Raw genomic sequence first — 13,288 nt, 5'->3', positions numbered from 1 at the left:
TAGCGACCCTACAGGACAGAGTAAAACTGCCCCGTAGGGTTTTGAAGGAGTGGCTGGGGTTTGAACTACCCCCCTTTTGGTTAGCAGCCTAGCTCTTAACCACTGTACTACCAGGACTCCAAGTGAATGGAAGGACAGGAAAACGTGATCAGGAAGTATCAGAAAGTATTCAGTTTTTGGGAAGGGTTCCAGAATATGGCCAAGGAGAGTCCTTGGGACAGAGGTCCAGGCACTGTGAGCCTAGGAGTTGGACAAACTGTCCACAGGGACACTGAAGTTACCCTGGATTGTGGGGGGCTTTGGGGTAGAAAGGAAGATGAAGCCTCATATCAGAATCCTCAGTGAATGTAGGGGAGTGAACAGGGAGATATTAGTTGATAGGGATGGAGTGGGGAAGGAGCCCTGGTGGTGCAACAGTTAAGCTCTCAGCTGCTAACTGAAAGGTTGGCAGTTCAAACCCACCCAGCAGCTCCACAGGAGAAAGACCTGGCGATCTGCTCCTGTAAAGATTACAGTCTAGAAAACTCTATGGGGCAGTTCTACTGTGTCACATGGGGTCACTATGAGTCAAAATTGACTTGACAGCACCTAACAAACAACAACATGGAGTAGGGTTATGAAAGTGAAGTAGAGCTAGAAAGAATGAGCCTCAAAGGAAAGGAAGAGGAGTAATGATTTGGAAATAGAAATGGGACTCAAAAAGAACATTGGCCTCCTTAACTCACGCTGGCCCCCTTAACTCCCAGCACTGGGACATAGGAGGGTGACAGATGAAGCCACCTGGAGGGCCACAGGGCAGGCAGGTCCTCTGCACGTGGCAGCAGCATCAGGACTAGGAGCAGCCTCCCTGTAGTCCAGCCCAATGCTCTCCTCTATGCACTACGCTGCCTTCCACTCCCCTCTGCCAGGTCTGGCTGACCCTGCCCTCAGTCATCTCTGACACCAGCCCTTACCTGTGTAGTCAATGACGAAGCCAGCATTGCTCACAGACGCGTCGCTGCGGAAGGCGAGGAAGAGGCTGTTGCTGCTGCTCTCAATGCGCCCTGGGAGCTGGGAGCCGTAGAAGCTTCCTATGAGAGGGCTGAGAGAGTCTCGTCCATCGTAGACATGGAGGAAGTCATAGCCAGGCTCCAAGTTAAAGCTGGGGAACAAACACATCCCATCCCACCCCATTAAGGTTAAATAAAGGTTGATATTGGGGCCTTAGGCTCAGCCAAAGGATGAGGTCTCCCAGAGAGCAAGCTCTCCACCCCACAGGTGCCCAACCACTCGAAGACTTGCTGGTGGGGAGAGAGAATGAAGCCCCGATGACCTCCCATCAGGCGAGAAGATGGATGAGGAAGGCTCAGGGGCAGGGGAGGCAGATTCCAGAGTCAGTGTCCAGAAAGCTGGAGCTGAAAGCCTCACACCCTCCTTTTATGGAAGGGAAAATGAGTTGCCAACTCTAGACACTGCATGGTCAGCCAAAGTAGGTCCAGAACCCAGGTCTCTTAACCAATTATAATGTTCTTCATACTGAGATATACTGCACCTCCTTTTCCAAGAAGGAAAGAGCCATCTCTGAAGCTGTTTCTAGGCAGGGAGGGGTCTTTTACCATGAAGGACCCTTGCTTTATTCCTCTTCCCCGAGCCAGTTTTCCAGCTCTCCTCAGGATCTGCTACCACCCCACTCCTGATGCCCATAGTTGGTCTCTCTCCTAGCTATCTGACCCTGCTGTGGGAGAAAAATCCATTAAAAAAAAAAAACTGTCTTGATTTATCAAATTGACATTAGAGATTTTAAAGGTAATTTATCTCACTGAAATGGCTAGAATGAAAATGATGGGAAATACCAACTATTAGAGCCACTGAACACTCATTCCCTGTTAGTGGGAGTGTAAATTGGTTTAACCACTTTGGAAAACTGTTTGGCAATATCTACTAAATCTGAACACATGCCTGCCCTACGATGCAGCAATTCTACTCTTAGGTATAGATTCAACAAACGCAATTGATACCAATCAAGTGTGCAAAAATGAAAACAAGAGAATAAAAGTAAATCAGCTTGCAAAGACTAGATTTTGGATCCAGACCCGTTCATAGCCTATCTGTGGGCTGGGATACTCAGATATTCTATCTGGTTGGACTGAGAAGGAAATGGATGCTCTACCCTTGAGCTAAGACATATGGCAGAGAGATATGACACAACATCTCTAGGACAAAGCGGGTAGGGCTGGCAGAGAGAGAGGATGGGGTTTTGAGGGCATGGAGGCCAGAGCCAGATATGCATTGGCTTCCTTCCTACAAGAAGGCACCCTCTCACACTGGCTCAGCTGTGAGGTCACTCCCACTCTTGTTGGGTGATAGGGTCTTCTTTTCTCATAACCCAGCTTCTATCCATCTGCTCAAAGTCACCAAGGAAGGGTGAGTCAAACTTTGTCATGAATGATGCCTCCATCACTTCCTAACGACCTGCCTTCCATCTGTCCTTTCCTTCCCTCAGTCATCAAGTTTTATCTGAGCACCTTCAATATGCCAAGCACTGAGCAAGGTGTCAAGGACAAGGGAATGCATCAAACACCAGCCCTGCCTTCAAGAAGTTGATGGTGCTGTAGGAGGTGAAGTAAACAACAAAATAAAGTAGAAAGTCTGTACAAGGCATAGTGGGGACACAAAACTAAGTTTCTTAGGGGAGGATGAAAATAAAGCTTTCACAGAGGAAGTCAAGCTGGGAAGATGAGAAGATGCTCACTGGTTGGACAGGAAGGAAATGCAGGTCGCTGGGCAGGGAGAAGCCTGGGTAAAGTCACAAAGGCATGAAATAGTCTGCAAGACCACAGAAACTGCCAGTAGTTCAGACCGCCTGGAGCTAAGGGTTTAGGATGGGGTGGGTTTGTGGGAACACAGGGAGAGACATGACTGACTGGAGAGGTAGGAAGGGGTGATTATTTGGAATGAAGCTCAGAAGTCTGGACCTTAATTAATAGGCAAGAGGGACTCATTTAGGTATTTTTTTTTTAAATAAAGGATTTGTTGGTTTTAAAATCAAGGTATAACTTACACACCATGAAATGATCTAAGCTCTTAAATCTACTACTCGATCAGTTTTGACATCTGCATATCAAGACCCAGAAGTTGTCCACCACCCCAGAAAGTTCCCACCCGTCCCTTTCCAGTCATTCTTCGTTATCGCTAGAAGCTACCACTGGTCTGATATCCATCATCATATGTTAGATTAGCTGATTCTAAAATTTCATATAAGTAGAATCATACATCATGCACTTTTTTGTTTGTCTTCTTTTATTCAGCATAATATTTCTGAGATTCATCCATGTTGTTACATGTATCTGTAGTTCATTCCTTTTTATTACTAAGTAGGATCATTACAGGATGTTAAAATGGAAAACAAAGTGGTTATTTTAGCATCTGAGGTTATTTTAGATGATAAGATCAAGCTGCCAGCTAGCTAAAGGACAGATTGTCATAGAAGGCAAGTTGGACAAAGAAACCAGTTAGGAGGCTATGACAGTAACTTAGATGGGAAATGATAAGGACTTGGACCAAAACAGTAGCTGGGAGAATGAGAAGGGAACATATGGGGAACGCCAAGGCAGTAGAAGCTCCACTCCTTGGTCACTAGCTGGATGAAGCATAAGAGTGGAAGACGGTGCCACTCTCCAGTGTTCAGAAGACAGCTTGTCTTGGGGGAGAAGTAACATGCTTAATTTTGCACATATTGCATTTGAGGTTCCTGTAGGCAGCAGGAAGAGATGTCCAATAGCTGGATATGGGGATCTGCAGCTCAGAAGAAAGTCTGGGTGGGAGGCAGAGTGGAATCCTTGCTTTTAAGAGGAAGCTGAAACCATAGGAGTGGATGAGTTTGTCCAGGAAAGAAGTGTAGGAGAAAAGAGAAGATGCCAGTGATTGACTCTGGCCAAGGAAGAGAGGCAAGAAAAGGCAGACATGAAGTCACAAAAGGTGGAGAAGCAGGGGAGAATAACTTCACAAAACCCAAGGGAAAAACTAGTGTGAGAGCAGAGGGCGTGATCAAGAGGCGGACTAGGATAAAACGTGGAAAAGCTCCATCTTGTGTGGCAATTAGGAGTTCGTTGTTAACGTTTAACGGAGGAGTTTCCTATGGAACGGTGGAGGCAGAAACCGGATTCCAGTGGTTTGAGAGTAAACTGGAGGTGAGAAAAAGCAGAGAAAAGCAGAGACAATTCTTATAAAGAGCTTGCCTAGGAAAGGACTAAGAGAGATAGGGGAGTAGCTAGAAGGAGGAGTATAGAGAGAAACCTGAGGCCTGATTCTACGCTGGGGAGTGTGATGGAAGAAGCCAGAAGAGCAGTGAAGGAACACCCAGGAGGGAGAGGAAGAAGGAGCCAGCAAGGTCCTGCTTTCCGAATCTCAATATCTTCAGAGGTAAAAAAGAAATAATAATAGACACTTCATAAATTATTATCAAGGATTGAATAGGATAATATATATGAAACCACCAAGCACAGTGCTTGACACATAGAAAAGGCTCAACAAATGTTACTTTCTCTTTTTTTTCAATTTCTTCACCTGCCAATGAACTGGGAACTCTGTCACAGAAGGCATGTGCACACTTACCTGGCGACCCAGGTCTTGAAACCCCTAGCTGGTCTGAACCCTTTGTCTCCCACCCGGGGGAAAGGTACATACATGTTAAATACCAGGGCGATGACGTAGTCTGGCGAGACGGTCACTTTCCAGTCACACTCCTTGCCTGGCGGGTAGGGTTCTGGGTAATTTGGCGACAGAATGACTCCAGATGGTCCTGTCAGGTCTCCCCCACAAGGAGCTGAGGAGAGAGGAAGACAAAGGTAAGATAGTCCCCTTTACCCTGGTTAAATTTTAATGGGTATTGATAAGACAAAGTAGAGGAGGGATTAAGTCTGAGAGACCTAAGTTAAAACCTGGCTCTGCCACTTCCTGGCTGTGTGACCTTAGGGAATTTACTTAACCTCTCTGGACCTCAGTGTCCTGCCTCTATTTTAGAAAAAGATAATAGCACCTGCTTCACAGGGTGGTTGTAAAGACTATAGGAGACATTTGTTAAAGCATTTGGCATAAATAGTCAATTCATGGTAACCATCAGCTGTATTTTAGACATATCAAGTACAGGGTCCTCCCTCCACTGCCTTTATATCCAGTTTCCAGAAGAGCCTTGTAGATATTTACCATGAGTTCCAGTGCACTTGATGCCAGGAAGAGGAAAACATGATCATTTTCACTTGCCAAGTGCTGCTGGCTGTCTATACTGCCAATGCTCCTGGCATCTGTCTAGGGCTGCAGACACCTTTGAGCTTTCCAAAGGGCCTTGTCCAAGAGTTAGTCTGTACCTCAGTTGTATGGAGTGATCACAAATTCCCAATTAGTCCATGGTAGTCTCCCTCCTGAGATGACAGGCCCTCCAAGCAGCGGGGCATGGCTGGATGACACAGCAGGCTGCCCACCCAGATACCTCTTGGTCAACTTCTCCAGATCCTGAATCAGGTTCTCCCCCTAAACGGCTGGGGCTGTCGCTCTACAGCCTAAGAGGTTTGACACAGTAGAAGCTTGGAAGTGCAGGGGGTCATTAACAGGAAAAGGTGGCTGAGATATAAACAGGGATAAACCACAGGGCACCATCAGAGGTTGGCAGTGGAGTCGGCAAATGGTGTACCCACAAGGAGCTCCGAGAGCCAGCCACTCAAGGAAGAGGAGGCCAGCAAATCCAAAATGACACTGAGGTGGGAGCCAAAGAGCATCTGCAAGCACTGAGGTGAGAGCAACCAGCTTGCCTGTTGTACAGCTGAGTTCTACTGCCTCACTCTGTGGCTTTTACTCAAGGTGTGGCTTAAAGGGCTAGAACAGCTCCAACAGGGTCTCTTTAAAAAATGGCAGGGCTTCAGCTCAGGCCACAAAAGCCCTAACATGGAGGAACGGAACCTGGGTGCATGGTCATGAATAGCAGTGACTAAGTATCATCTTGAGTTCAAGAAATACCCAAGTGAGTGCCTATTATATGTTAGACATGGCAAAAAGCATTTTAGGTACATTATCTCATTTATGTCTCACAACAACCCAAAGCCATGGATTATTATAAAGGAAGAAACTGAGGCTCAGAGTGTTGTCACTCTGAGACTCAAAGCCCATGATTTTCCCATTCCTCTAGAGGGGCTCGTAATCATTGGTGGCAGCAGGAGTAGACAAGAAAGAGTGTTCCTCCACGCACGCCGGCAGGGGAGAAGCCCCAGCTGTAAGAGCGTCTACAGGAGTGAAGAAGGTTCCTTGAGCCAGGTCCACTTCTATCTCACCTCTTTAGAGCAGAGGGTTGGATCAGTGGGACAGACCGGAGACCTGTATGATCAGTACAAAACCTGAACTGAATAAAGGAAGACTGCCGTTTCCAGCCATAGAGAGTGGCCCTACCCTAGAGCCTAGAGAGAGTCTGATGTAGCCAAGGAGAGTAAAATGTCTGTATCTTGTTAGAAGTCTCAACTCCCTGGTGGACCTTTCCAAGGGGGCACATGATGCCTCCACTTGGGGCAAAGGTTACCTGGCTGGACCTCCCTTTGCTGCAGACAGGGCGAGTCTGGGTGTTTCTGAAACTGCTCCTGTTGCTCTCAGTAAGGTTGGGTTCTAGGCATCTGCCCTGGAACAGCTCCTTCCCAGATGGCTCCCTGGCATCAGCCTGCTGGGCCTACATTCAGCCCCTGCTGGCCTTCCTACTCAGGACCCAGGCTTGGGCCTCATTGCCCTCTGCCAGTTGTGTCTCAGGTCCTGGCTGGGCTCCTGAGGCTCTTCATCAACAGGAGGGCTCCTGCTGCTTAGGGCTGATTGAGGGGTCTGAAGGGGAAGAAAGCCCCCCTTCCCTCTTGTAGGCCCAGGCACTAGCCAGCAGGACAGCTGAGCTGTAGGAGACCAAATGAGGCCTTGGCAATGTTAGTGGGCCCTTGGCTGGGGTTGCAGCTAGGGAGCCAAGCTGGAACTAGAAGCCAGGTCTCACTCCCAGTTCAGGGCACTGTCATGACCTGTCCACTCCCCACCACCAACTAGAGAAAAAGGGCTGTGTCCTTCAGGCCCAGACTTAGAGCTTGCTAAACCTTGGGTGTCCACATGGGAGTGGGTGCAAGCTGCTGATCATGCCAGATGGCCAAGAAATAGGCAGGCTGCCCTGAGAGGTGAAAGTTGTGAAAAAGGCATTGATTTTGAAGTCACACAGTCCTGGGTTCGAATTCTGACAATGCCACTTACTAGCTGTGTGAGTTTGGGCAAGCTATCTCACCTCTCTGAGCCTCCATTTCCTCATCTATAAGATAAAAAAGAATAATGATGATAATGGCTTTAACATATACAGAGTTTACTACGAACGAGGCATGGTTCTAAGTGCTTTCTAGCATTATTTAATCTTAAAAACGACCCTCTGAGGGGAATGCTATCATTTCTCCTATTTCGCAGGTGAGGAAATTGAGGCACGGGGAGGTGAAGTGATTTAAGGCCACATAGCTTGTTGTGGTAAAGCCAGACTCGAACACAGGTAGCTGGATTCTAGAACCTGAGCTCTTAACTCACCACGTGGTGATTTAAATGGAAATAACGAGAGGCAATGGTGGTTCGATGGTAGAATTCTTGCCTTCCATGCAGACTCAGGTTCCATTCCTGACCAATGCATCTCATGCTCAGCCACCACCAGTCCGTCAGTGGAGGCTTGTGTGTTGCTGTGATGCTGAACAGGTTTCAGTGGAGCTTCCAGACTAAGACAGACTAGGAAGAAAGGCCTGGTGATCTACTTCTGAAAATCAGCCGATGAAAACCCTACAGATCACAATAGTCTGATCTGCTACTAGTCATGGGGATGGTGCAGGACCCGGCAGTGTTTTATTCCATTGTACGTGTGGTTGCCATGAGTTGGGGGCTGACTCGATGGCAGCTAACAACCACAAATGTCTAGCCCAGTGCCTACCATGGACATGACGCTCAATAAATATTTGTTTTCTTCCTCTGTATAATGAAGGGCTTAAGGCCAGCTAGACCTAGTCATGGCAGACTGCCAAGAGAGATGGAAATAAGGGGCACGTCAGAGGGATTTCCAGTCCATTTGAGAAAAGAGGCAAAGATAGTTATTTTGTTGCCTGAGGAACATTTCCCAAAACTGAGCGTAGAAGAACGGATAACAAAAGCCGAATTAACCTCTCTGCCCTGCTTGCTGCCCAGTTACTACTCACACCAACTTCACACGGTGAAACCCTCCTTTCCCACCTGGGAACCAACACACTCCCCCACTAAATACCTAAAAAAGTTGCCGATGAGTTAGGGTTTTTACTGTATGGTTTTTCAGAAGTAGATTGCCAGGCCTTTCTTCTGAGGTGCCTCTGGGTGGGCTTGAGCTGCCCACCTTTGGGTTAGCAGCTGAGTGGGTTAACTGTTTATCCACCGAATTCAATATCCCATTGTCTTTTCTACATATCACAACACAAAGTTAAGGACCAGGAGTCCCTGAGTGGTGCAAACAGTTCAGCGCTCAGTTACTAACCCACAAGATTTGAATTGACCAAGAGGTGCCTCAGAAGAAAGGCCTGGTGATCTACTTCTGAAAAATCAGCCATTGAAAACCCTATGGAGCACAGTTCTACCTGAAACATATGGGGGTAACCATGAGTCAGAACTGACTTGATGGCAACTCGTTAGTTAAGGACTAGGCTGGTTCTAGAACCCAGGTCTCTACTGTCCACTGTCCATTCCCCTCACTCTCTGTCTCACACATCATGTGTCTCCTAACCACCACTGAGGAGCAGGATTTAGTGTCTCACTGTCAATGCCAGGCCTCACAGCCGTGTCTGGCAAAGGCCAGTCCTCTGATGCTGGACAGGCCCCCACGAGCCTGTGCGGGAAGAGGTATAGGGCACGGCCATGGCGGACTCTGCAGGGAATGTCTCCGGATGTCCCTTGAACCTATCTCCAGCATGGGAGGTGGCATGGGAGACAGGCTAATGAAAGACTTTGCATTCAGACTGGTGTGTGTGTGAATCTTGGCTCTGCCATATCCTAGCTCTGTGATTTGGGGAAGATATTCACATTTCTCTAAGCTTCAGTTTCCTCAACTGTAAAATGAAGGAATGAGGTTAATTTCAGAGAGCCGTAGGAAAAGTTAAACGAGATTATGTAAGTAAACATCCAGGGTGGGGCTGGACCATAGTAAGGACTCAATGACTGTTGGCTCTCTTCTCTCCTCTTTTAATACCCAATGTTGAAATAGGAGATAAATGCATTCATTATCTTACCTGAGAAAAAGAGCTTCTTAGAAGCGTGCACCTGGAATGTTTGTTTCTATTTCTCTTTCTTTTCTGCCCCCTCCTGCCTTCAAGTTCCCTCCTCCTCCCAGTCTCAAGTATCTGGGGTGCAGGATTATTGAGGCCCCAGTCCTTATAAGCTATATTACTTTGGACAAGTCTCTGAGCCTCTATTTCTTCAACTGTTAAATGGGAAGATTTTAAGACTAAGGGCAGATCTAGAGAACCAAAACCCAGGTTACCAATAATTTCCCTGAGAAAAGAACAGCAAATTTCTTTCCTTTACATCCTAAGCCTGCAAGTGCCTTCTAGGGCTTCAGGTAACAGGAAAGTCATTTCAGCATCTGCTGACCCTTACTGGAGTCCCTGTGTGGTACAAACGATTACCGTGCTCAGCTGCTAAACAAAAGGCTGGAGATTTGAGTCCCCCCAAAGGCACTTTGGAAGAAAGCCCTGGCAATCTACTTTCAAAAAATCAGCCATTGAAAAGCCTCTGGAGTACAGTTCTACTCTGACACACATGGGGTCACCATGAGTTGGAATCAACTCGATGTCAACTGGGTGGGGTTGACCCTTACTACCTGAGGTGACCCATTGTCCTCCTTCTAACCTATACAGCCCGGACCAGGGAGAAAAAGGATAGACACACCTGATTTAGAAATCTTCAGGATTATTTTGTAGTGTGTGTATGTAGTGTAGTGCGTAGAGTGGGAATGTGAGTGTGTGAATGTGTGTGTGCATGCGTGCAAAGAAGGATAAGCTTTGGGTCCTCTGCAGCTTTCAGCTATTCAGATTCTCCTGGCCCAGACTTAAGATGTAGCTACCACTTAGGTGGAGGGGTCTGGAGTACATGACTGATGGAACCAGAGGAAAGAATTTATTCTGTAGCGGCTCTGTACCGATGCACGTTGGTGGGCTGGGCTGCCAGAAGAACCTGTTCTCAATCTTCACACAGCTGATCTCTGCGCTTCCCTGCAGTGCATAGCCAGGGTCACACTGGAACACCGTGGAGTCGCCCGCTTCCCAACTGTTGCCACTCCGGCTCCCATTCTGCGGGACCCCTGGGTCATTGCAGGACGTTGCTGTGGACACTAGGACAAGAAAACAGAAGAGAAAGTGAGGTTGCCAACACGTCTGCCAGACAACAGGGCTCCCAGCTCGTCAACCTCACGGACATTACTGCTTCCATCACCAGTGCCACTATTGTGTCCACTGCCATTATCTCCATGCCACTGCCTCCATTCTCACCACGACTACTGTCACTACCTCCTTCACAACTTGTGATCACACTGTCACTCTCAGGACATCGCCACCATCCATTCCACTAATACCTTCAGCATAACCACCAGCAACCTGCCATAAAATACTATGAGTTAATCGTGATGGCACTGTTATGATTGCAGAATTGAGTTCAATTCGATTTGAGAATACAAGCATTATTGCACAGACAAAGCTTTGCAATTTTATATAATGTAACTAACATTATCAGTATAAGGGAGTGACAAGATAATTACATGTAAACTCAACGTACTCAATCACAAGTGTTTGCAAAGGAGTCTGGAGCTGGCTTGCCTGAATGCCGAGCAGTGGTTGTGGGACGGCAGGGATTTGCCGAAGTTGAGTGAAGACCATGCTCTCCCTTGTAGGGCAAACAACCAAGGACCCATCATAACGCAACTATGCTCAAAGAAAAATCAGATGTTTGTAGCAAGTGGCAAGGCAGACTTCAAAACAAACATGAGTGACTGAGAATATTATAATTCAAAAACTCAGGAATGTGGGAGATGTTTGCAGTCTCGTACTTAACCTACAGCACGTGTTTTAAAACACTGAGTGAGTAATGGAAGAAAGGAAGGAATAAAAGAACGGGTGAGTGAATGCATAAGCAAATGCAACAAGTGGAATCACTACAAAGAAACTGATATCAAAGGAAAGTCCAGAGAAGAGGTTCTGAGGCAGCTGTAACTACCCCAGCTGCCTCCACAGCCCAAAGCTGACAGTGGGGCTTGGTGCCCGCCTCTGCCATCATCAGCAAACTGTGATTGGCAGACCGTGGGGGCAGCAGGTTCTGGAGCCCATAGCATAAGTAATGCTCATTTGCTCAGAGGGTGAGTTTTTCTAAAACTTTTTGGGAAAAATGATTTTGATCCTAAAACAAATGAATTTATTATGGAGTAGAATGTGCAATTCACATTAGTTCTTAAATGAAAACATAAAGACTCAAAGAGATTTTGTGCTTGCTTCACCCTCCAGACCCCCTGGGGGTGTGCACTCAATTTTCTTCTGCTATTAGGAGCGCTTCAGTGGGAAAGTTTGAGAAGCACCGGCCTAGGGAAATTGTACACACTAATATTATTAACTATAAGATTGAGGATTATGTGGATGAGTCTGGAGTTACAGTATCTAATCCTTACATCCAATGTATAGGGTTTCTATGAGTCGGAAATGACTCATTGGAAATGGGTTTTTTAATATCGAATAACACCTTAGGACAGTGTATGACAAAACACAGCCCACTGCCTAATCTGGCTCTATGTCTGTTTTTGTAAATAAAGTTTTATTGGAACACAGTCATGCTCATTTATTTACCTGTTGTCTATGGCTGCATTCATGCTATAACAGCAGAGTTGAATCATTACAGCAGAGAATGTACAGCCCCTAAAGCCTGAAATATTTACTATCTGGTCTTTTACAGAAAAAAGTTTGCCAACCTCTAGTATATGGTATCTTAGTCATCTATTGCTGCTATAACAGGAATACCACAAGTGGATGGCTTTAACAAAGAGAAATTTATTTCTTCACAGTAAAGTAGGCTAAAAGTCCAAATTCAGGGCGTCAGTTCCAGGGGAAGGCTTTTTCTCTCTGTCAGCCTTCTCATCAATGCTCCCCTGGACTAGGAGCTTCTCCACGCAGGGACCCCAGGTCCAAAGGACATGCTCTGCTCCTGGCACTGCTTTCTTGGTGGCATGAGGTCCCTCTGTCTCTCTGCTCACTTCTCCCTCTTATATCTCAAGAGATTGCCTCAGGACACAATCCAAACTTGTAGATTGAGTCCTGCCTTACTAACACAACTGCCACCCATCCTCCTCATTAACATCATAGAGGCAGGATTTTTATAACATATAGGAAAATCACATAATACCGGGAATCATGGCCCAGCCAAACTGATACACACACTTTTTTAGGGGACATAATTCAATCCGTGACATATGGTATCCTATCTTAAGCCCTCCTCTTTTGATACCAGTTTTTAAAAACACATTCTTTGCTTTCATCCAGATTTAATCATTAACATCATTAATGACCTACCATCACTATGCCCCAGCCACATTTGTAAAATGTTTGTCCAATATCAAGCTCAGTCTACCCTCAGGGCCTTTGCACTTGCTGGCCCTTCTGACTGGAATGATCTTGCTGGAGCTCTTCCTATGCTAGCTGCATGTTGTCATTCAGCTCTCAGTTCCAATACCACCTCTTCAGACAGGCCTCTTTGAGCAACTTCTTCTGGGCTCATCCCTTAACCTTCTTCTGTCACATTATCCTCTTTTGTTCTTTTCATACAGCACAGTCTGTAATGACCTTGCTAATTTATTTATTTGCGTCTTTACTGTACATCACTTGTATGCCTCTATGAGAATAGGGACCATGGCTGTCTTGCTCCCAAGTGTGTCCCCAGGGCTTAGAACAGTATCCATCACACAGTCGTGCTTGATAAATATTTTTTGAATGAATGAATGGACAAATCATCACCATCTGACACTGAATTTATTTATAAAGTCAAATCAAGATCAATCTACTTTCTTCCCAATTGAAAAAAGGCTTAGCTTTCATCTCAAACTTTACATGGCACTCTACAAATGGAAACGGTTCCCTAGAAGAAAAACAGCTCACTGTTCTGGACATATTTGGAAAGAATATTTATATTGTTGGCAATAGACTGCAGTGATTAAGAGCTTGGGTTTGGGAATCAGAAACAGGGGCTTCGATCCAGGCTCTGCTACGTATTAACC

General features: G+C 46.3%; 1 protein-coding gene across 1 annotated transcript in view; it reads right to left on the bottom strand.

Moving 5' to 3' along the window:
- Positions 1-13,288, bottom strand: part of CSMD2 (CUB and Sushi multiple domains 2) — a 752,464-nt gene that overhangs the window by 150,843 nt on the left and 588,333 nt on the right. The window contains exons 32-34 of the mRNA XM_012554226.1: positions 10,178-10,369; positions 4,666-4,804; positions 954-1,141 (exon numbers count right to left, since the gene is read on the bottom strand). Coding sequence (XP_012409680.1) covers positions 954-1,141; positions 4,666-4,804; positions 10,178-10,369 — 519 coding nt within the window. The remainder of the gene's footprint in view (positions 1-953; positions 1,142-4,665; positions 4,805-10,177; positions 10,370-13,288) is intronic.

The sequence above is a fragment of the Trichechus manatus genome, unplaced genomic scaffold, assembly GCF_000243295.1.
Source record: "Trichechus manatus latirostris isolate Lorelei unplaced genomic scaffold, TriManLat1.0 scaffold00015, whole genome shotgun sequence".
In the NCBI taxonomy this organism is placed as follows: domain Eukaryota; kingdom Metazoa; phylum Chordata; class Mammalia; order Sirenia; family Trichechidae; genus Trichechus; species Trichechus manatus.
Note: the sequence above shows the minus strand (reverse complement) of the source record. Positions and strands in the feature narration are given on the sequence as shown.